General features: G+C 38.8%; 1 protein-coding gene across 5 annotated transcripts in view; it reads left to right on the top strand.

The window, feature by feature from the left end:
* DACH2 (dachshund family transcription factor 2) overlaps positions 1 to 25,201 on the top strand; it is a 313,627-nt gene that overhangs the window by 160,902 nt on the left and 127,524 nt on the right. For 3 of the 5 annotated variants that reach the window (XM_075053842.1, XM_075053841.1, XM_075053839.1), the window contains exon 3: positions 17,388 to 17,459. The exons of the other annotated variants lie outside the window; for them this stretch is intronic. In XM_075053842.1, coding sequence (XP_074909943.1) covers positions 17,388 to 17,459 — 72 coding nt within the window. The remainder of the gene's footprint in view (positions 1 to 17,387; positions 17,460 to 25,201) is intronic. 5 annotated transcript variants of the gene reach the window in all.

Raw genomic sequence — 25,201 nt, 5'->3', positions numbered from 1 at the left:
GTAAGTTTATTTTGGTAATAAAGCTATATTAACAGACTGTATTCGTAAAAGTAATTGTTTAAATATTCAACAGGCTTAGCAGTTTTAAGATTACTGTCAAAGTCCAGTCTAAATATATTGTATCTCCATAATAACCAAACTTAGTGAAGTGTTCAGCAGAATATAAAGTCATAGAACATCTTACAGGGAAAGCAGGATTAAAAAAAAAATGATTAATAGGAGTATAGCGACTTCTGTCTTGAACTTGCAGATTATTCTGCTTGCAGAACCTATTGCACTGCAACTGAGTGCCTCAGCGGGTCTCAGTGTTCAGGGGAATAACAAAGCTGAGATGTTTAATTTCTCCTACAACTCCAAGTGTCACAAGGACTTCACAGTGAACCAATAACCTTTATCACTGTGGAAGTGGGAATGAACATTCTTAGGCAATAGTCTCACAGTAACCTTAACTGAAGTAGTTAATAAAGCATGAAAGCATTTTGCTAGAGCCAGGCGCCACAGCTGAGCTAGTGTAACTTCATGTACTGTTCATATATGTGGCAGGGATCAAGAACTGTGGTTTTATTCTTATGAGCAGTTTATAAATGAGGGTCTTTTTTTAGTAGCTCTGTCATGTTCTCAGCTCAGGAATTTCATGCCTTTGGTGTTTTTTTATGTTATTACCAGTGGGCAAGAAAGCACAAGAGCCACTATGCATTGGTAATGTCTTGTCAGAAATCCAAAATATTCCATATTACTTTTCCAGCCTGTGTGTGTTTGCAAATAGGACATCGAATTATGCCGACTACCATATTGCTTTAAATTGGGAAATATTTTAGGATTCAGTGTGCTGACTATGCACAGTAAAATAGTATCACAGACACATTCTGTGTCTCACAGATATTTTGGGTATCACAGAGTTTGAATAAAAAAATTTTAAGTTGAATTTCTAGACTGTTGTAAGTTGTTTGGAGTCTGAAGTGATGACTAGGATACATCCCACTTTATTTAACACGCGGAGGGTTGCATGAGAAGACTGGCCCCGGGGGACTGTCTTTCAGCCCAGGCCCAGGGTGGCCGCCTTCCTGACCTTGAGAGCTGCCTGTGAAAACCTCTGCATGACGAAGCGCCGAAAGTCACAGAGTGTGTGCCTCGAGTAGCTGAAAAAGAGTTTTGGGAGCAGCTTGTAGGCAGGAGAAAATGTGCATTTCCAGAGCATCTCAGGGTCATTGAGGATCCTGAACAAGACAGGTCCCCACAGACGAAGCAGCCCTGCCACCAAGCCATGGCAGGGCAGCTCCATGCTGACAGTCTGTGGAGGCTTGTCACTCAGGAATCAGAGCTCCTGATGTTTTTGAGTTGTTTATCTTGTTCTTAAAGGAAGAACAGTGTGAAGGTTGGGGGAATTGCTGAGTAAGGAAAGGTGCCTAAAGAGCCACTTCTAAACTCAATGGGGATTTGAGCTGTTGTAAACTTGATGGAGCACCTGGGATATGAAGCCTCCATTAGCTTTATTTATACCTGTTTACACTTAATTACTTACTGCTTTGCTCTGGTTGCCTTCAAAACTCTGGCAATTGGATCCTTTCCTTTTGTCTGAACTAAGAACAAAATGCATTTTAACACTTCTCACAGGACAGAGGTTTTTCTTCCAGTCTTCTGAGTGGTGGGTAACAGACTGGGATAAAAGTTGCAGGGTTATTAACCTGTTACGTACTGCGTAAGTTTTACTTTGGTTATTTATGATCTTACTTGCATATAATTTCCTCTGGTTCTGACAGTTTCGGCCCACACCATTTGTATGTAAAACTGAATCTGTTCCCTGCCCCTGGCTGTCCCCTGCTCCGTGACCTGCTGGTTTAGGGGGGGCTTTCTGCATGAAGCACTCTCTGTTCCCACACAGTGTTTCAGATGGCTGTGGGACCAAGGCTGGGGCAGAGACTGAGGAGGGTTTGCAGCATGGTAGGGCTGGATCCATCCCTTCCCGTAGAGTGGATGCTGCTATGGAGGCAAGAATGGCTCTTTACCTCTTGGTGACTTCTTTGGTTACTTGTTTCCTCTAACTGCAGGGTAATTGCCCAAAGCATTTTTTTAATTTTTTTTTAACGTCGTCTTGTCCACTCCTTGATAATCCCTCTGTCTGATCTTGGCAGTTCTTCCTACAGCACAGATATGCAGATGGTTATGTTAATCTGCCTACGTTGTTCAAAAAAAAAAAAAAAAAAGTCACTCTTGCTCTTCTTATGTGACTACCTCATTTTCTAATGTGTCTGAGTTGTTTTCTTCTTCAGATAAACTCATTTTAGTAACAGACTCCACATCAGCAAATGCAGCATGATTCATCTATCCATTGCATTTTTTCATTTTTGCCTTCTCTTTAGTCTTCTGTCAAGTTAAAAGAGAAGGAGTTTGCATCCAGGCTAGCTCTTGGTTAGATGGATAGGTCTCAAGAAGTTGCTGTTCTGGCTGCAGAGCTCACAGATCTGTCTGTAGAGGGTATTACAGAGTGATGATTAGTAACTTCCTGCAGACTTGAGTGAGCCATCTGTGTTTCCACTCCTTGAAATGTGCTGTTATTTTCATCACCCATTTGGTTTGTGTCAGCTCAGTTTACATGGTCATTTTCACATAATAAACGGGTAGTTAAATTAGGCATACTGCATTTCCCAGAATAGAGCGTAATTTTTTTACCTCTTGGCAAAGTGGACTACAACTACTCTTATACATAAGTAATTTGTGAAGGTAATAAGTGAAGCCTCGACCTTTTTAAATATTTGTAGGTACCTTCCACCTTTGGGGAATGGGAACATTTGAGTTACAATGAGACTAGAGCAGCAGGGTGGTTAAAACTGCTGTGATCGAGGAAGGTGAGGTGGTGTGTATGGGATGCATACCACTGGGAAGGGCTTCTGTAAACAGCACAATAACCGTGCCCAAACTGCATCCTTCAAGAGCTGATACTTAAGTGCTGTCCATTTTACGTTAACTTAGGAGAAAGTGTTTTCCTTCTTGTGTTCATGTAGGAAATGTGGAAATCAGCGTGGTGCCCTTGCCTGCTGTGAGGGCAAAGGAAAAATCCTGGATGTCACAGAGGGATGGTCATGAAAGGCTCAGTCCTTCAAACAATGCAGTGTGATGACGTGACATTAACAAAAAAAGGCTTTATCTCCTATTAAAGTACAAGTCTTTGTCATCAATGTATCTTAACAAGACAGTTGGGACTTAATTATGCAATAGATTCTCAAGGAAGTTTTAGGGTTGTTGTGGTTTAACCCCAGCCAGTAACTAAGCACCGCACAGCCGCTCACTCGCTCCTCCCCAACCAGTGGGATGGGGGAGAGAATCGGGGAAAAAAAGTAAAACTCGTGGGTTGAGATGAGAACAGTTTAATAAAACAGAAAGGAATAAACTAATAGTGATAATAATAATAAAATGACAATAATAATAAAAAAACGGATCGGAATATATGGAACAAGTGATGCACAATGCAATTGCTCACCACCCGCCAACCGATGCCCAGTTAGTTCCTGAGCAACAATCTTCCCCAGGCCAACTCCCCCCAGTTTATATACTAGACGTGACATCACACGGCATGGAATACCCCTTTGGCCAGTGTGGGTCAGCTGCCCTGGCTGTGTCCCCTCCCAACTTTTTGTGCCCCTCCAGCCGCCTTGCTGGCTGGGCATGAGAAGCTGAAAAGGCCTCGACTTAGTCTAAACACTCCTCAGCAACAACTGAAAACATCAGCGTGTTATCAACATTCTTCTCATACTGAATCCAAAACATAACACTATACCAGGTGCTAGGAAGACAACTCTGTCCCAGCCGAAACCAGGACAAGGGTCTGAAGCGGTAGTTTGCTGTGTGAAGAGAAGCTGAATTGCTTTAAGCCAGTCGTTCAGAAAACTGTTGATAAGGAATGAAGCTGAAAGAGTAGTTGGATCTTTTGATAGTTATCCATGCCAACTTCAGTCCTCCTACCCTTCATTTAGGTTGTCCTCTCAAAAGGTTAGAAAACCACTATATGAAGTCTTCATTGCAATTTTTCTGTATTCAGTTTGTGGAATGGCTACTAATATTTCAATAAAACCATTGTGGGGGCTGCTCCGTCTTGTTTTGAAGGTATTGGAGAGGGTGGATCATGAAGAAAATCGTCCTGCCACTAGAACTTTGTGAGACTGTGGTACAGGGCACAAACCTGCTTTCTGGAGCAGTTTTCAAGTGGTAGGATGGGCATCTCTCTGACTGCACGTGAGCTGGGAATCGTGCAGCAGAAGCTGATGGGGTGCTGGAGAGGTGTGGTGAGGCTGGGTGCAAGGAAGGTGGACACGAGCCTGTTCAAAACATTTCTGTTGCCATTTTATATTTCTGAGACTTGCCATCCAGAGCTGTGAGCAACCTGGTAGGCCTAATCCAGTGTACCCTGGCGGGGTATGTGCAGTATAGGTCAGCGGATAGACTGCAGTGAGGATTTCGGGCCGAGGGCTGCGGAGTGCTCAGTGCAGGAGATGGGAGGAAGCCTGACTGATGGGGAACCGTGTGTTAGAAGAGGAAAACAAGGCATTTTCAAATGGACACTCAACTTTGGTGGCCTTTGGTGGATGCGAGGCGGGAGAATTCAGAATTTAGAGGTTAGACAGAGATTCACCCCCAGGTGATGACTGTGTGGTAGGGGAAACTTGTTGGAACATACTGTATACAGAGGCTGTGGCTGGTGCTGCCGCAGGTGGGCAGGATGTCTGAGGCTCTTCCTGGTGTTAATGCCTCCCGATTAAACCTGCCGCTAGCATCTATCATCAGGTCTCTGCTTTTTTTCTTACATGGGTCTGCCCAGGTGACAGAAGCAAACCACCTGCATTTCCAAATGTGTAAGATAAACTGATGTTTTCATTACCAGCTACATTAGTTTCACCTTCCTTGAAGTGATCCTTTTTTATTTAATAAACACACTTTTAAAATAGACACTGTTATATTCGCTGTTTGTCTAGAGTTTTTAAGAACGTAGTAATTAAAATATTGACATGTTTATAAAGATACGAGTATTTTTTTGGTATAGTTTTTTCTTATCAATAGTTAAGGGAAGCTGTTGTGAACCGAATAGTTTCATATAATTAATATTTTAGTGAAGTTAATATTTTAATAGATATACAAAGTCACATCATTGTGGGACTCAAATAGAATTGGCCACAGGAGTATGCTAACTTTATGTGTTACTTCAATAAAGTAGCGATACCAGCAGCCACTTACTCTTTCTACAGAAAAGCTAGGATAAAACAGTATTTGCAGTATCTGCAGTCTTTAGGCACTTTAATTTGGTATATCCTTGTTAGGCGAATGAGTGAGACTAGAGGCTTTCAAGGTCTTTGGTATCCAGTTGCTGTTTATCAAGGTTGGGCACACAGTCAGCCAGCACAGCCTCGCTGATGCGCAAGAGCTGCCTGCGGGAGCTCCCGGCTGCCATCGACCCCACAGATCATCTCCTTATTTCTGTCTGAGACTGGTGTTGCTCCAGTGTCCGCCAGTCTCTCCTGGCTGAGGAACTGTAAGATGTGCTCAGGGTCAGAAGAGCAGAGCCGCGGGAGCAGCAAGGACGTTGGGTTACGGAGGGGCACGGCGGGGCTGGAGGCAGCGGATCTGCTCCACATGTAGCATTTGCTCAGAGACTGGGGTTGCCAAAACCAGGCTCTGAAGGTTTGCCTCTCTGTATTGTAAAACCTGCTTCCAAGAAACAGCTGTTATTTGAAGAATAAGCATTCACTCAGGGTCACTTTACAGAACATCTATTGACCGATTTCACCACTTGGGGTGTTTGATGTAGGGCCACTGTGGCTGGCAGCTGCTGGCAGGAGTCCTGGAGCCTTGGAGAGCAAGGAGCAGACGATTGTAGCGTTAAGGGAACCCCTTCCTTTCTCAGCACACTTAACTGAACATTTTTGTATGTTTACATATCCTATTTCTGTGGCTCATTTCACTGTTTACGGTTATCCTTTTTGGTTTTTTTTCAGTTGTCATAGATGTCATTTTAAAGTTCCATTTATAATAAGAAACATATGCATGACTTTGTCATTGTTGGCATTACCTGGCTTGGTAGAAATTATTATTTTCAATCAAAGGCAAACATACTGATTAAGGATGCCACAACACTCCTCTGCCTATGGGGAACGTTAACAGTTTATAAATTGTTCTTGGTGACAATTCAGTAGTGAATTACTTTGATATATATGGCTAATAAATTAATATGATTAAGTTAATGAGTAGTACAAGTGTTGCCAAACTCCACTCGTCGGGCTTTTAATGCTGCTCCACATTTGCAGCTCTAGCTTCCCCCTGTGGTGAGAGGATCAGTGCTACCTACGCACTGTCATTGTGATAAATGGCATATCCCACAGTGCCCTGCACTCCATCTGGTGTGTCCCCAAAATGAGAAATATTTTATACAAATCACACACTCAGAAGCTCAAAGGACTGTAGAAAGATCTATTTTTTCAAACAATAATAAAAATGCATACATCTCTTTAGCAACTCTTCATTTTTACTGTCATAATGAATGCATATAGCTTTGGGAAATGAAAGCTTGTGTGAGTAACATAGGAAAGTTATCCACTACACAGTAAAGCTGACAAATAAGTTACATGCTCACTCTTTTATTTTATCATGAAATGTTCTGAGATAAAAAATGATGTTAGAACATCTATTTAACTGGATTTTAAAATTAAAGACCATGTATGCTGCATGATTGAGTACCACCCCATCTCATGCCAGCAAATTTCTGTGCTGAAGGGAGCATGAATTTGAGTGAATGAGGAATGCAGGATCATATCATTACTCTTTAAAATACAGCCATTCAGTAGAGTTCTGATAATCTAAAAACTCTACTTGGTGACTATGAGTCACTTGGTTCCTCTCTTTCCTTTTGTCTTTTAATATTATCTTTCTTTAGGGATCCATTTTTAGTGTCTGCTTTTTCTGAGTGGGACATTACATTTTTGACAAAGGAATAGGTAAAGCTGTTGAGAATTTACTGAAGGGTTAACCTTGTCATAAATTTAATTTACACATAGCCTCAGCTACTAATTATTGTCCGAGAAGTGTGAAACTCAGTAATATACTTCTATTTTTAAGCATTTGCACAGAACTTTTTAAAAATCAGATCCTACTGAGTTCCTACATCTTTTGAGATGACAGTGTTCAACAAAGTGGTCACACTGAGAGAATTAAGACTGTATTGTCTTGACACTCAGGGCAGGTATGTGCTGAATTTATCTTGATTTGCAGATGGAAGGGAACCGTTTGAAAAAGCTGGCTGAAGTATCACAGAGTTAGCAAAATCACTAAGTTTTTATCTGTTTTTATGATCTGTGTCATTCTTTACTACCAGCTTTTCTGTTAGCCTCATGTTTGATGGCATTGAGGTCTATAATAATCATAATGCCTGTCTGCTGCTCTCTGTCGCATCTTTAACTGACTTTGAAACTGTTTTAGCTCCTTTAAGTCATCATTAAGAAATGTCTTCAAGTCAAAAATAGTATCAGGAGGTATGAAACATTTATCTTCAGCGCTCTTTGTTTTCTGGAGGACTGTTTTGGCAATAACAACACTGTTGTAATTGAATAGTTTCTGTTAGGTTTTATTTTCCTTTACAATAACATGATTAAGTTGAACAAATAGTTACAGTCTGAAATGTTTTCCATTTGGTACCTTTAACCACTGTCACAGCGAGTGTATTTAAATGCCTTAAGAGTGGTTGTGTAGGAATCCCAGACTGACTGCATCTTGTACGGTCTTGCATTTTAATGTAGGAAGCTGTTTTTTGGATTCACTTAAGTTATATTGTCATTGAAAAACTTTTACATTCATGCTAATGGAGAATGGCTTATTGTGATTTAGCTGGTTACAAGGATCATCAAATGCACTGTAGGGTGATAATACTCTGGTAGGCAAATCAAGCATCTTCAGATTCTGGACTGTTACCTCGGGTGACATAAGGCCTATTCATGATTCTCCATTTTAAAAGAAGCATATTTTATGCTAACAATAGAAATTGGAATATTATGGCATACAACATCAGAGACAAGGAGCGTAGATCCCCACTGATACTCCTACTCTGCTTTAGATTTATCCAGCAGTATTTCAGAAGACCTGTTAAGCTCAAGATACCTACACGCATTTGAATTTTTATTCCTATGACTTTGAGAGGTAACTGTGTATAACTGTTTAAATAGATACAATTGTAACTGGCTGGATAATGCACTCTGGTTGCAGAAAAACATTGATCCATCATCATCTATTTGCAATGCTAAAATTTACATTTACATAAATAATATTCCTTAAAATGCAGCCTTCGGATCTATATTAGATTTGAGTAATGTGATTTCCTGAAGGAAAGCTTTGTAAGGCTGTATTTTGGCAAAATTCTTGGTATAACCACACTGCTGCAAATTGTTCAGAAAAATTAGGGAATGAATCTCACTGGATTAAAAAGTAACCATGTACTATACTTAAATCCAAATATTTCCATAGTTACAATTCTGGTCAGGTATTAAGTACTTTAAATGTAATTTAACAGCTGTTGTGCTTCAGTCCTTGTGATACAGACCTCTGGAGTTCTGAACAAGTGAAATACTTCAGTATGTTTTTAAGATTAGGCAAACAAATAATCCCATTGATTTGGATGAGATTACTTGTTTACTTAAACATAAGTGTTCTGCTACTTACTATAGCATTTTGGAGAACGTGTTCTATGAGGATTCTTTTGCAAAATTGTGAATTCAGTAAGTGTCTTTGTCAAACCAATACTCCCTTTTGATTGTCCTAGTGGTCTTCATTCTTTTAGTGTTTTGTGTGGACTAGGGTTCGTGAAAAGAAGCAACACATTTTATGAAAAAAAAGTTGGAAAAAATTTTAACAAAATGGCTGCTGATTGGGAAGTCACCTGAAAGATGGCAGTTATTTGGGTTTTTTTAGCCACATCGAGCAGCTCAGAGTGACGGGAGTGGCTTGCACTTGGAGCCCAAGGTGATAGCTGGAAATCCTGCTTGTTTGAGGATGATGATTTGCAAAAAGCTAGTTCTGGTTCTCCGTTATCCTGAAAATATTTCTGCTGGAGTTGAGGCAGTGATAACAAATACTAGAAATTTTTCATTTGCTGCTGCTGATTTCTGGATTAGCCTTTGCGTTGGTTTGGCAGAAGGGAGAGCTTGGTATGCTGAAAGCAAAATGGTAAATATGTTCAAGCTAGGGAAAGAATACTGTGTGTGATCAGGAGGGGACAATTTGAGTCTGTCTATGTAAAGTAGTGAAAAATTGCCCTGCTAATCTGGGAGAGAAGATTTTGGCATAATTTTTATGTATGTGCAGAAAATTGAGAGGAGCAAGTTTAGCAATGGAGGCTACCTCGCTGTCCTTTCTGGAGAAGCTGCTTGTATAGCTGATCTCCCAAGGAGCAGACCTTTGCTAGATAGAAAGTACAGTGGCTGCAGTTGGTGTTTCCTCCTGCACAAGAGGAATGTGCTCTTCTTTCAGCCCTTCCCAAGTAATAAAACACGATGCCAAGTGCTGGCAACAAATTAGGATTCACGATGAAAAGGAAACATATCTTACTGAGCATTTTGAAGAGGCACACATTTTTATTTTGAAGCTAGCGTAACTAAAATAGATTTCTTTGTCTGATCATTCTCATTAAGTGACGGGGACCATATTAAGTTTTCACTGGAAATGTATTTGTATTGTATAAACTATTTTATCACAGTCAACATTAATTGGTGTAAAGAAAAACAAGCTGACTTAATGAGTATAGTATCATACACTCTCCTTTTGCTGAAGAGAGAGACCTCTTCAGTTTGCAGAGAGGCATGCTGATAGCAACTGGCGTTGCTGCTACCGTGTTGGTTGTACCTATTTTAAAGATAAATGTAGGACCAGAGTTCTGGAGGATTCAGTCTAGAAACTGAATTCATTCTGAAAATCCTTTGCAAAGAAAAATAATTCCTAGAGCTACCAACCTCCTGTTCCTGCCTCACTTGGATATGAAAAGCTTTACTTCAGAAAGAGAAGCATTTTATATAATACATGCCTGAATGTAAATGACAGACATTTTATTAGGAAAGGAAAGCCTTTATTAAATATAATGATCTACATTGTTTTTATGTAATCTAATGAATTACAGTAAAAGCCTGAGAAATGAGCTGGAAAAGGTAGAGTACTCTCCCATGAAAGCGAGCTATGATAACCTTTTTGTAATTCTTTAACATGTTGAAAGAGTATTTCTACACAGACTTATTAAATTAAGCAAGGTCACCTTTTCATTTTATTAACAGATTCAGTTTGCCAGATCATGGACTTTGATTCTGAAAAATGTGGGTGAATCATGCAGTAACATATGTCAAGTAGAAAATTGGTTAGAAAATGTTAAATCATTTTGATGTTTGTATCTTTGTTTTTACCGCTGCACAATTGTAAAAAATAAAATGCTTAATTACTGTTTTTCACATTTGCATATTGATTGGATGTGCTTTAATAATAATGATATTTCTAAGTGGATTATCTCCCCTGACTGGGGCAGTCTCAATCTAATATTTGCATAAAGGGAAGAAAGTATCCTTTTCAATAGGAATATAAAATTCTGTTCTTCTGACATGCAGTATACAATCATTACTTTGAAAGGTTAGCTATAAATAATAACCAGTGAAACTAGTCGTACACTTAAAGATGAGCACATATATTGCATTTATCAGTGTGACCCCAGTTCAGCAAAGCAGGAATAAAACTGACATCCTGTCATGCAAGTTGTTCATATACGTTCCCAAATCTCGGCATGTATATTATAGTCTTTTTATATAATATATATATGAAGAGGAAAATTATATTTAACGGGTGTTACATCAATTTAACACAAAATCTTCCTGTAATTGTTTATAAAGAATTTCATAGTCACTTCTAATTAAGACAGTAAATGTCATTTATATTTCCAGTCTCTTGGAATTACTTTTTCTCCTGTATTTGCATCTGTCACCTCTTCTGTCTAAGTAAAAGTAATGCATAAGCTCTTCACTGGTATACGTAACAGAACTGAGAGAACATCCCATCAATAGCCCCAAACTTTATGTAAATAAGGGACTTAAAGGAATAGATTATTTTCATATTGCATATATGGTTTCAAATGAAAGTACACTAATGTACAGATGTAGCTAAATCTGACTATCGTTAACAGCTCAGTAGTTCTGCACACATATGCAGAAACACTGTTCTTGCTACTCGGGGCACACAGGCGGGGTGCAGCAGAGTGCAGTTGACTTGGCCCTGGCAATCGCAGAGCAGGTGACTTGATTACACTGAAATCAGGCAGAAAATGTCCTCTTCTGGCCACTCGAGTGAATCAGTCAAATTATCGAGTGGCAAAACTAATTCTATGCCGTGGGCCATCAGAGCTGCCACTTCCTATAAGTCAAGCCTTCACTTAGTGTGAAATTGTTTTTTATTTTATTCTCTTTCATTTATTATGCTTATTTCAGCTAATCCACTTAGTGAATGTGAATTACCCAGTATACTAAAGCTGTTTCAGATGTGCAGCCTTCTTGTGCTTTACTGGTGAAATATGAGGACTGCTCTCCTTTTAAGGCACTCCTGACACTGTTATGACCTATACAGTTAAAGTAGTATTTCAATTTTTCAGATGAGAACTCGAATGAGGAGAAGAGTTTGAATATGATTTAAAATTATCTAAAAGTGCATATGGTTCAGCTTTCTTTTAAAAGCAGATATAATTCAGATGGGTCACATTTTTAAGAACTAGGAATATATCTGCCATGAGTTGTAGGCCATTAAGTACCAGTTAATTTGAAAGAGTTTGACGGAACAAATATTCCCTTGGAAAGCATTGAATATTGTTTTTAACATTAAAATATTGCCTTAAATGCTGGCAGAAACAAAGCTGAGATCTGCTTAAAGCACTCATACAGGTGATATACCCTAGGCAATACTTGAGTATATAATTCTGTCCAAATGGCAATCCCTCATTTGACTGTGCCCTCTGGTACACAGCATTAACATTTTCCAATAAAAGAAGAGCAAAACATATGGAGTCTTTTATTTCAAGCAAAGAAAAATCAAAAAGAATAATGAGAATAAAAAAATAAAATGCTGTGGTGATGGACAAGGGAAGCTACCAGGGAGTTGCTACAGCAGAGTGCATCAGAATAGGAAAACAAAAGTAGCCAGAAGGCACCTCCCATAGGCATCTAAATATAGGTTTCTGATATGTAGAAGTACAAAAATATGTAGATGCGTATGTATCATATGCTGAAACAAAGAGGCATGATTCAGGAGAAACCAGATATATTGTTTTAACTTGTATTCACACAGTGCTTTGAGCTGACATACATCTTGGGCAGATGAGGGGACTTGAAGGGTGGAAGGAAGTAAGCAGAGCCTCAAAAGGAAAAGTTGAAAGGATCGTACTGTGATTAAGATGGATGCGTTGCTGACAGTGTCAGAGCAACAGCTGCTAAATCTAGGAGGCACTTGAAAGGGTCCCTCTACTTTGTTATATATGGAAGTCAATAGGTTATTTGGGCTAAGAACACCCTATTATTCAAATTCAGCTGACCCAGAAAGCCATGCCATCTTTCAATGGCAATTCATAGGGCTTTGCCATTTAGGTAGTGGTTTTGGTATTTCCCAGTACAGAATTGTTCTGTGTAGTCTTGTATGATGTATGGATATATTGATCTCAATTTTTTTCCTGAAATGTATTACATTAGTCTGTATAAGGCTTCAGAAGGCTATTCTGTGTTTGCAGCTGGGTTAGATTGCTGAAAACTTGTCACCAGAATCTCTTTTTCAAACCTATTAAGCATCAAGGAAATGTACCATAAATTGTTGTGGCCTTCCTGTTTTGGAACTGCTTCATTAAAATTTTTAATTACAGATAGTATTTCTTCATAGTAGCTTATCAGTCCTATATATTAGGTAAGCATGAGTCCTAATCCTGTTGAGAATATGTGTTCATCGATGGAAAGTTTTCACTGTAGATTGCGCGTAGGAAAATATCCTGAGAATAGTTTTTTTGCCCATTGATACGGACATGGCCTTCCCTTTCTGATGTGTCTCTCTTGATCTCCATTTTTCATTGCATCATATTACTCTGCCTTTCCTCTTTATTTTTTTGTCCTTGGCTTTTATGTCTACACTACAATTTGTGTTGACCTTGAGGTTGGCCTCAATTAGCTGAGCCATTTCAGTATCATGGCCCACACCAGAATCCTCCGCAACGTGCTTCTGATTTGAAAAGCAGAGCCATCCTAGAAACTGGTCTGTGACCATTTTTCTTTTCCTTTCAAGTTAGTGTTTATTTCCAGGCAATAAAGAGAAGGAGTGATACAAAAGAGATAGAAATCAGAAGCAATAAATCATAGGATCGCTTCTGGTAGGTTTTCTGTGCTCAAGCCTGCAGTGTCTGTGCCACCTGCAAAAAGAGGAGGATTGGGAAAGGTTTGGATGAGAGAGATAAATCTTATCCCTGAAAGTTCAACAAACCTCTCAGGATCCAAAGGGTGGCTGCCAGGGATCAAGATCAGGAATTTGATGAATAATGGTCAGACAGCAGGTTAGGCTGACCTCATGTGTGACCCTAAATAGGAGGAGGGTGTTAGAGCGGCTGGATTGCAGTACGGTCGGGGTTCTTTGCTCTGCCACTGATGACAGACCCTGCTTGTACCTCGCCTCCTACAGCTGCGCTTGGTTGCGTGCCATGCCCTGTGTATGGAAAGCCAATACTGGCCAGTCTTTGGCCATCCCTGTTCTCTATTGGAATTTGCTCTCTGGACAAAGTTCCGTACTGACAACAGCAAACCTTGCTATCTAATGGCTAGGTGGGGAGTGGTTTTGGCTTGTGAGCAGACAGAGATGAGGATAGTGTGTGTTGGTATCATAAAAGATGTGGTATGGTCAAAGGATGGCTTTTGATCTCCTTGGCTACCTTCTGTTCTTTTTTACCTCTTTCTCTTATCATTCATAGGTATTTTTCTGTTTTTCAGATTCTGATCTGTGGAGCAGCAATGGTTCGAATGTGTATTTGTGTAACATCTCTCTAGAACTTCTGTGCTGATGCAATAAAAATAACAATGAGATCAAAGTAGTTTACTAGATAGTAAAATACTGCTTAGTTTTAGGATTTACTACCTGCATGTTTTTAAAGGCTAAGATGATGAGCCACTATGTTAATTGAGGAACTAGCTGGTCTTGGTAGTGAGCTAATTTTCTCTGTCTTCCAGCTCAGGAAGATCATACTGGTCTTTAAAAGAACGGGCAAACTGTGACATCTAATGTTACCACTCACATGTCACACCTATTTTTGCTAGATGACAGCCAGTACTATCACTCCAATGCTTGTATCTTCTGCATCATCAAATTCTGTGTTTATACATCTCCTGTGAAGTAACAAATGGAAATTTGGCAGTGGATTTTGTGGGATGCCATTCAATTGCTACTGGAAGGATGGTTAAATATCATGGTGAAATGATTTTTCACAAATACCAGCTAAGGGGCTATAAGCATCTCTTTAAAACGTGCTCAAGATGCAGTAAATTGTTTCAGGCACATCTTTACTTTTTTAATTTTTTTTTCAACTTTATGTAGATTTTTAATTTTATTTTATAAAATAAAAGAAGCTGCTTTTGTGTGTCTAAAGTCAGTTATCAAGATTAGTCATTCAAATGTGTTAGGTTTTGACCTGTGCTTCTGTAGCGAGCTTACTTCAGCAAGTTGAAATAAAATATAAATAACTTCCTCAAAGTTTTTACATCAAATCCCAGAGTAAAATTAAATGTTTTCTGAAGTGAAAGATGTATGCAGTATTGGCTCATCTTGGTTTAACTGTGAGTCTGAAGATTCATGGGTTAAATTAGTAAAATAGAGTAGGTTGATAATGATATTGTCAGTCCAGACTTCTGACCATGTCAGTATTTACTATTGATGAAGTAGTCCGTGTTTGCCTGTTCCTACGCATTTACAAGAAATGGTATGAGATATGTGCTAGTCCTAGATAATTTTTTCTCCAGCACCTAGATCACATTCCCCTGCATAAATTTAAGTCTTAGTAAATCTGAATTTCTAGTGTAAATATTGGTGGTTGTGCTTTTGCTTTCTGTCTCACAAAAATGTCAAAAGTCTGGCTTACCTTTGCAGTTAAATGGACTAGCTGAGAACAGTTCATAAAGACATAACATTTTGCAGCGTTATTTGCAATAAGGGGGATTCAGGGACTCATGGCAACTTTGGCAGGAAAAGTACTTTGGGTGACGTAGTTACTAAGGATAGTACGAAGCTAGTCACGTCTTGATTTTAGAAGGCTGTCAGTAAAAGCTGTTCTTCCTGAGATGCGGGTTAGTATTTTCCTGGTGGCTAGACATGGACAGAGCATGGAGGTGGATTGTGATGGATGGAGCAGGGATTCGATGCACGGTCTGATTGATTTGTTAGTCCACGGTGTCTCCTCTTTTATATGACAATGCTGTGAGAAAGGGACGACTTGGCTGTAGTAACAGTTTTAATCTAGACCTTTCATACCTGCTGATGATTATCTGAAGAGGGTTCTGCTGGTTAGGTAATTTTCTGGTAGAGGTTGTGGAAATGACTGCATGCCTATGAAGATAAGAACTTGTGGTATGGCTAAGTGTTCCCTTGTGTGTCTCTTACATTCATGTGGAAGTACACTGGAGTGCCTTATTTTCTATCTTTCTTTTTAGTTCTTTGCTGAGAATTTTATTGGAGAGAAATAGCTGTGTATTGTGTGTATTAACCAGATCAACTTCTGTTTTTTCTTTTGATAGGAATGCCTTGTTTTCTCCATTTGAGACGTTCATTCTAATCTACAGTGAACAATATCTATAAGCAAAAGGGAATTGAAATATCTTCCCAGGGTTAGTTTTAATTTTGCTTAATGGATGAAGGAAGATGAAATGCAACCTATTCCCCAGGGTTATTTAACATTAGAACTTGAACCTAATTAAAGGATTTGAGATCCTTTTTTTTTTTTTAATAAATTGTTTTAAAAACTTAAAGCTGTTCAAGGCACCTCCTAGTGGGAGGTGCATGGCTTCTGGCATGAGAATGGTTTGGGGACTCACTCAGGATCTTCTGGCGTCCAGTCCCCATTGTACCATTTTGCTGTATGTTCAGGTTCTGATTATCAGATGTCTGTCTTCTTGCTTCCATTCCTCTAAAATGATGCCAACAGTTGGATTATACCATGTGGGGAGTGAGGAGGTTGATTAGTCAATAGATGTGAAATATTTAGTGGTGGAAAATATGTATAGTACAGTGAGGCCATGATTATTCGTCACGTCTTCAAAAAATCTTGCGCTCAGTTTCAGGGCATTCTACCTGCATAAGAATAGTGAGAGCAGACTTTTATGGTGAAATTGTAGAGAGCTGTCATAGATTAATTAAAGTTATAGACCCTCAACATTTGTATTCTATTTCGGATGTCACTTCCAGTAAGCTTTTTAAAAATGTAGTGGTGCAAATGGAAAAGTTTCAGCAAATATTAGATGTAACAATGAAGACTTTTGTTCCTCATTAAACCATTTCTTGATGTTCCCCGATAGATTTTCATCTAAACGCCTGCTAATCCCAGAGCTCTGACAGGCAAGGCCTGCTGAATTAGGCCAACCACTGCTACAAATAGCTACTGCACATGAAACAGTAATCATTGCTTTCCAGTCTATTATTAGATTAACTTCATAGGGATTGCTTTTTTCTCCTGTGAGTTGATGCATAAATGACATGCTTTACTCTCCAATAAATCTAACAGCAGAGTGGCTATGACATGATGTTCATACCCCTTAATCCCATGACAGATTATTTTTGATGGCTGCAGAAGTTTAGAGCAGCTTGAAACCATTAGAATTTAAAGGCATCATTGAAATTTTACAGCGTACCTGACTCAGACACAACAGGGCTAGTACTGAGCTAAGTTTGCGGTGTATTGGCTCCATGTTGTGATTACCTGTCACGGGGAGTCTTACTTAGTTATACTGATCCCCAGCTGTCGTTCAGAGGAGGTAAACAGTCTTCTGGCGCTGCACCTTCGCGGTCTCTCCTTGGAGAACGTATGCTGCTGTGCATAATGTTCCTGTGCTTGAAACTTTCACCTGGAGACAGTAGTAACACTTGAACACATGTGGAGAGCATGTTATGCACACAGAGTGCTTCATATAGGTGCTTGCATGGATGAGCATGCTGAAAAACATTTGAACCTTTGTTGCTTGTTAACCTTTTTCAAGATTTTGATATTGGTGATGGTCATTTTTTTCCCCCACTTAGCAATAAGTAGAAGTTTGCATTGTTAAAGGATGAAAATTCAGTTTTAGTAGCATATATGTGCTTTTAATAGTGTTCTTTTTTTCCAGATTTAAGAACTTTGTTTTTTCCTGCTGAAACCCAGATAAAGTTTGCAAAGCTCAAGACTCTTCAAATCCAAGGTGTTTACTACTATTTATATCTCATGTGAATGAATGACTGTATTTGGCTCTGGTTCTAAACTGTGTTTACCTGTTGTTTCATAAAGCTGTCTAAAATTTGCTGCTTTTAGACGTAACAATCACAACTATAAAATTGCTGTCTAACTTAATAGGAAGATGTACATTGATTTCCATTGATTTGTATGTGTGTTTGTACATACCTAAATAGCATCATATCAAATTGAGCTCTGTAGGTTTCCATGTATCTCTCAAAACGTTTCTGTTCTGTGCAGTTCCTGGGGGGGAAAAAAAAAAAAAAAAAAAGTCTTTTTCACCTAACAGCTTTGGGTTTGTATTTTGGATAATGTGATTGAACCTGCTTGTGTTCTTAACTTCTGTCCTATAATAGGTATGTCAAGCAGATTCAGGTCGATGAATCTGGTGTCAAGTAGAGAGCTAATCTTAACGCAGATCTACTGTAGCCTGACAGTTTTATGTTTGACAAATATCCTTTTTAAGGAATGGCATCATAGAGAATAAGATATGAAGATAGAATAAATGATATATATTGTTGATAGATAAATATGAAATTCTCCAAAGAAAGCTTTAAGGTATTTTCTCTAATTCGGCTGCCCTTTTTTCTTAAAAAAACAGAACAAAACAGATGTTTAATATTTACATGGATTGGGTCCCTTAGTAAGTTGTTTTTGGAAGTGGGTTCCCAGTTCTGCATATGTTGTGGTCACAGGCTAGCTTTTTCTGAGTACTCTTTAGCATAACTGTCTTTTTCTGCTTGAGAGAGAAAATAGAACAGGAAGTGACTTTTTTTTTATGGAGTTCTTAAGCTCTATGGCTTTATATATCAGCGTGCTTATAATAGAAGCTTTTTGGAAATAGGACTGATTTTATTAGGGTAAAATATTTATGCCTTAAGAGGAGAATAATTCAAAAACATATTTAGAAGGCATTTGGAGTTTCCAGACGTGAACTTTCACTACAGAACCTTGAGCATTAAAAGCTATGCTCATTAAGTCAGCGAAGAGAATTAATATTTTCTGTACCCAAGCACATATTAAATGTGGTCTCATTAGAACATCTTGATATTTGATTTCAGGTGTTTACAGCATTCTTGAACAGAGTTTGAGTCTCATTTCTGTGGTACTGTTTACTTACGTATTTGAATACCTGAGCAGCCTAACTTAGGTCTAGTTGCGGTTGGTCTACACGCTGCTGTTACAGCAGTATAGACAAGGCTGAGTGGTTTTTATGGTACAGTGCTTGTCTATAATGTGTGCAGGAGTGACGTCTTTTCTTTCTCTCAGTATGGACATTTCTACCTATTTTGTGATCTTTAGTTTTATAAATGATGATGAAATTATAATCAGTTAGGGCCTGTCTCACAAAACCTTCTGCAGATGAAATAAAAGGTGTTGACAATACAGGGAACCATACAATTTCACAATTAGGCCATTTTTCTTGTGACCTGGGAGAGTCAAAACTGAAGGGAACTGAGGATTAATCCACTGTTTATATCCATATGTAACCTTGCAACATGTGGATTAAATCTTTTCTGCACCTGTAGTATAACATTTTCCTCATGCTACAGAATAATACCTTAACTAAAACCACAGCAGCTTTCTAATGACTTCAAAGAAATGAAAAACCACATTCAGGTTGAAAGCATTTTATTATTTGTAATTTTTAGCATAGTGCATATTAAATGTAATAACTGATGAGTTTAGTAGAATAATCTCTATTACCATATGCAAGAAACATGCTTCATAAGTTATATACGTCTTTAAGAACTGTTAACTTTTATAGAATTTGCTGCAACAAATCATTCTGGGGATGCTGTATACTTGTGTTTTCAATTGAGGTTCCAACATTTGGTTGAAGTATCTTCTGTACTTCTATCATCTCATAATTTCCTTCAGAGAAAAGAGAGAACAATCTGTGTGTTGGGTGGGAGGATGAGGGAATGCTAATTGAAACCATGTAATAAAAAGGTAATTTAGCAAAACTATTAGTTTTTGGTTTTTTACTATTTTAAGCCTATTATTTTTAAAATTACTTCTGTATTAAAAAGGCTGTAAAACTACACTGAATGTCAGCACATTGCATCTTAACTCCCATTTTCCTTTGCATGAACAGTAAAATCTTTATAAATTAAGAACTAAAATTAATTGAATAAACTTCACTTGAACATTTTTATGTTTCTGTTTGAATTAAAAAAAGCATATTGTAGATTTTTTTCAAGAACATTTAATGGTTTCTAACATTGACCACACCTCGAACACAGTACAGGAAAAAAGTGCTGATGGAGAGAAACAAAAACCAAGAACAAATGTTAATTAGCATTATATGATTTACAGCTGTGTTTACTGCTGTAATGTAGTTGCTAACACCCGTGTCTATTGCTAGATCATAGTTCTCCATCCAGTAAAGAACCATTATCAGCTACTGCTTTTTTCAGCCTTACAGCCAGCGAGTTGCACCAGTTCAGCATGGAGGCCTACTTGGAGACATGGACTACAGGCTTGACCCAGAAAACGTCATCTTTTTTTTGCCAGGTTACTTTTAAGCTGAATTGTTTCCTCCGTCTAGTTCCTACAAACCCCTCACAAGGAGGGACTTTAATGATACAGGGACTTGGCAACCAGGGAAAGCGGTGGCAAAACTGGAGCAGGGGAGCAGAGGGCTGCTGCTCAACACGTAGTAGCTGCTGGTACTCCTAGCTTCAGGGAAACGGTTCTGGGCTGTGATCTATCTGGCCAAAACACTGAATGAGAAAAAAGAATCTGTAGGTTCAAGTGGGTCAGAAATGGAATCGGTTGCTCGTGGTTTGGTAGCTTCATTTTGGGCTGCTTTGTTGTTGTTGTAAAAAGCTAGTTCTTGCTTTGGGGTGTATTAATAATGTGCAACTGTGCTGGCATGTGCATTGCAGGGGAGGGCTTTTAATACTGGGTGCTGTTAGTACTGGGTGTAGAGAGAGGTGAGCATCCCCCTCGCAGAAGGAGGTAGATTCCCCTTAGTTGTTAGGGGTTTGTGGTATCTTTTACACTGCGTTGATGAATTCTTGTTATACGCAGTGGGCTTTACAGCACAAGATGAGGTGGAACTGGGCTGTGACAAATGGTCACTGGAAACCACAGAGGAAGGCGGAATGCAGAATATGAGCAACTTTTCTGCGTCTCTGAAAGGTACCAAATGCTTCTTGAAAACAGCAGGAGTGCTGTTTGGTGTTTTTTTCCCCAATCCCTGAGCTGGAAACAATGTTACCTGCAATTTCTGAGGCAGTACTGTGGCTTAAAAATTATTTACTTCTCCTGGTGTATCTTGATTGTTAATGGATGGCAAACTCTACAAGTGCCTCCTTTTTTTTTTGAAGTCGAAAACGGCTACAATCCATTTAGTATAACAGAAATCACAAAACAACCCAAATATATTAATTAGAGGACATGCAAATCAAAGACGTTACTGTTCAGTCATTGTTTCTAATGGTTGAATAATGTTGTGGTAAAGTATTAATCATGTTCTGTTACCCTATAATTTCCAAAAGTTTTATGGTTTTCAGGAAATCTAACATCAATTTAAAAGTATAAAGGACTGAAGCAACACATGTATAAGATAGCATTTAGTAAATCCAGGATACTCGTATGTAATGTAACAATGTCTTTTCATATGAGTATATTAATATAAACAGAACAAGTGTTTGTAGCAAAAACCTTATTATTAATGACAGTGAATTAAAAATTACAAGAATTCGTTAAAACTGATTCCTGACATTCTTGATCTGAAGACTTGGTCACAGCAAGTCATAATGTGGATTAGTGTCAATTTCTCAAAGTGTTAAGATTTCTGAATTCATAGGTAAATCATTTCCATTAGCAAATACTATATTAAACCGAACTACAAGATAGAAATTGGGAAATTCATATGGCAGTTAGAATGATCTAAACTTTTTATTTCCTGTTGATGATCATTGTATTCTGTAAATCAATACATATGTATATTTAAAGCTACAAAATAATTGATGCTCATGAACTCCTTTTGCATCGCTGTGGGATGCTTTAAACAGCTTTTGCGTGCAGTTACATTTTGAAATGATGCTGGGTCTTTTGAAACAGTTTAAGTAGTTTACTGCATCTTTACATCTATGAATGCTGTCCGTCCATATCAGATGTCAAGGTAAAAAGATACAAACCCTGTAACATCGAGTTTGCTGTCCTTGTGAGGACAAGGAACTTTATTTGCAATTGTTGTCTTGGCATTTCAATTCTCATCCATTAGGCTCCTGAAAATCAGTAACAATTGAGGTCATGGCACAAAGTAAAGTAATTTTTGCTGCAGTGGCCTGTGTTTGCAGGAAATGATGAAACATGATGTCAATTCCTATTAGTTACTATTACATTTCCACCCAGTTTGACTTTGGGCTACTTTGAGGGCATGTAAGAACCTTGTGGGCTCATGTCTTGACCCAGTCATAAGGCTAAGTTGAAGAATGTCCTTCTGAATTTAAATATCTGGATCTTTATTGCCTAAACTGGGAGGTTCTGGTATTGTTTTTACATATTTTCTAAATTTTATAAGAAAATACATAGGTTTCGTAAGAGTTTAAAAAAGAACTTGAGCACCTAAGTCAACTTGCGGAATATTTGTGGGAAGTGCGACTCTGTATTTCACTGCCTACATGCTGCTCTTTTTTTATAAGAAGCAACAGCAGCTTCCATTACATGCTAGGAAGAACTGTGAAAGGTTCATAGACTGGGAGCTTATGGGCGTAGTTGGAGCCTGTCTTCTAAGTGTGGTCATTAGATGTTAATGGCTCTACCTTCATGCAGTCCTCATTACTGCTCCCTTGCAGAGAGCAGTTGCGCCCTCATATCTCCAGGCTGACCTGCTCAGGACATCCTTTCTTAACCCTTTTCAGTCAGGTTAGTTTAACAATGTGTTTTTGAAACAAATTATAGAGCTACTGCAGGAGTAGCACAGCCTACGCATCTGACAGCAATGTCATACAGAACTTGATAATCTGTGCGTGATGGGCATCTGGGTGGTAACTTCCACAGTCAGTAACACTGCAGCTGGAAAGGATAAAGTGCAGTTAAGCTCTTTTAAAATCCGTCTCTGCCCTCCAATTTGGGTGTATGAATGCAGTCCTGTTGCCCATATTTCACTTGTGGGGATTTGTGAGGTTGGATGTTTCCTGAGCATGGGTCCCCAAGTCCTGCTGGGCATGCCCTTTGCTATTCAGGACATCACACGGGGCAAGCAGATGCAGCACAAGACCACGTCTTCTGGAGTAGCAGCTGTTGCCAAGTGGAATGTATTAGGACATATCAAACTACTGGAATTTTCTTCATCTTAGTCAATAAATAGACTATAGAATGAAAATAGTTTGTATATACTGCTACCCAAAAGTATATTACAATCATCTTTAAAGCAGCTCATCCAGGATTTTGCAAACATTAGAAAACAGCTAACTACATACAGTAAATGAGCTGCTATATATTCAACCAATAAGTAATGAAGTAAACGATCTATAGCAATTTAACATAGCAGATTAATTTTTTTGCCTTCTTGTTATCTTTCTGAAAATTTTCTTCTAATGACTTGGTGCCATCTCTTAGCTTTGCTATTGACACAACAGTAGCAGGGCTAGAAAATACAGGGTATTTAAAGCAAGTTTTACCCTGTTAAAAGATCTGAACTTTTCACATTTTAAATACGTCATGATTTAACCCCAGCCAATAACTAAGCACCACGCAGCCACTCTCTTACCTCCCTTCACAGTGGGATGGGGGAGAGAATCAGAAGGGTACAAGTGAGAAAACTCATGGGCTGAGATAAAGACAGTGTAATAAGGTAAAGGAAAAGCCGTGCACACAAGCAAAGCAGAACAAGGAATTCATTCACCGCTTCCCATGGGCAGGCAGGTGTTCAGCCGTCCCCAGGAAAGCAGGGCTCTAGCACGTGTAACAGTGACTTGGGAAGACAAACGCCATCACTCCGAATGTCCCCCCTTCCTCCTTCTTCCCCCAGCTTTATATACTGAGCGTGATGTCGTACGTTCTGGGATATCCCTTGGGTCAGTCGGGGTCGGCTGTCCCTGCTGTGTCCCCTCCAACTCCTTGTGCCCCCCCAGCCTCCTCGCTGGTGGGGTGGGGGGAGAACCAGAACAACCCTTGACTCTGTGCAAGCCCTACTCAGCAGGAACGAAAACACCTCTGCGTTATCAGCACTGTTTTCAGCACAAATCCAAAGTGTAGCCCCATACTAGCTACTCTGAAGAAAATTAACTCTATCCCAGCCAAAACCAGCACAAAATATGAAAACTCAGAGATGTGCCCACACAGAGTACACAAAATTCTGCTACTTTATTAATGTCTTTCTTTGACGTGTTTGTAAACACGTCTGCACGCACACCGTGCAGCGCTTTGTGTGCCTTCGCCTGACTACCAAGGGAGATGACATGTTCTCTTTTCAAAGTGAGCACACTACCCTGTTACTTTTCTAAACATGCTTGTGCTTGTGTGCATGGGCACATGTATATACACAGACCAGTCAGAGCAGTGTTGACATAGCTTTTCCATGTGCTATCAGTTCTAAATGCTGGGATTACCTGGGCGATTGTTTTCTCAGAATGCCATAATGTAATCTCAAACCTAATACTCCAACAACCATCCACTAATTAAAACTGCAATTATATTTTTGCTCAAACAAAACGACTTAATAAACATTATCACAAACTGTTTACCCTTCCCAAAAACAATTTATGCTCACTAATACAATTTCCCATTAAAACTGCTGCCAGGTAAATTAAAAACTCTTGAAATAGTAAGTAAGTGGGAAATTAATTCAACAGTTTAATCTAGAGCTAATAACAGTTGCAAGCTCAGAAAAAGATTGCTACAGCGGGGAGTTAATTAACAGCTTATTCCCCATTTGATAAAAGTAATCCACTCTAATTCCAGTGTAATTTACCTCAATGTAATATAAAACCACAAGCTGCTTCTGGTGCTAGTAATTATTAGCCTTGTCCTGTGGCCACACTGACAATAAAAGTCAGCAGTATCTTAATAATAAGAGGCAGTCTGCTAAATGCCCACAATTAAAGACGTAACATGAAATCTTGAAACTGCAACAATCATGTATATTGCTAAACAGACTGGAGGTACAATTTCAACAATAAGAAGCACGTCTAATTGCTGTCCCTAGTTCTAATAACGAGGTGTGCCTTTCATAAACCCAGGTTTTTCTGCTGCAGTAAGTTCTGTCTAATAAATGCACTGGGGAGACTATAGGATATAGGTTGCAAACAGGTCTGGTGGTTGTTTCAATTGCTGAGCGAGCCAGTGTGGATGCATTTTTATTATTTTCTGTTACGCAAATGAAATACAAAGTTTGGAGCTCTTGACCTGAAATACCATACTGGGATCATAAATTCAGTGTGGCTCTTTTGACCTCAGCTATATTGAAGTCTATTTTCCTTCCTTTTCTCTTTTCATAGGGTTAAAACCAAGGATCAGATTTGATACATTCATATATATATGTATGCATGCACACACACAAATATATATACCAACATTCATCTATACAAATATATGAGAAATATGTTTTATTATAAATTTTCTTGTTTGATCCCAGGATAATATTTTCTGATAATTATTTTGATTTGCTCTTGAGCAATCATGACAGTCCATCACTAGGGAACTCAAACATTATTTAAGTATTGCCAGTTTTTTTAGTTTGGTTTCTGAGTA

Source organism: Buteo buteo, chromosome 22 (assembly GCF_964188355.1).
Source record: "Buteo buteo chromosome 22, bButBut1.hap1.1, whole genome shotgun sequence".
Lineage (NCBI taxonomy): Eukaryota > Metazoa > Chordata > Aves > Accipitriformes > Accipitridae > Buteo > Buteo buteo.
The sequence above is the reverse complement of the archived record's forward strand: the minus strand, read 5'-3'. Positions and strand labels throughout refer to the sequence as shown.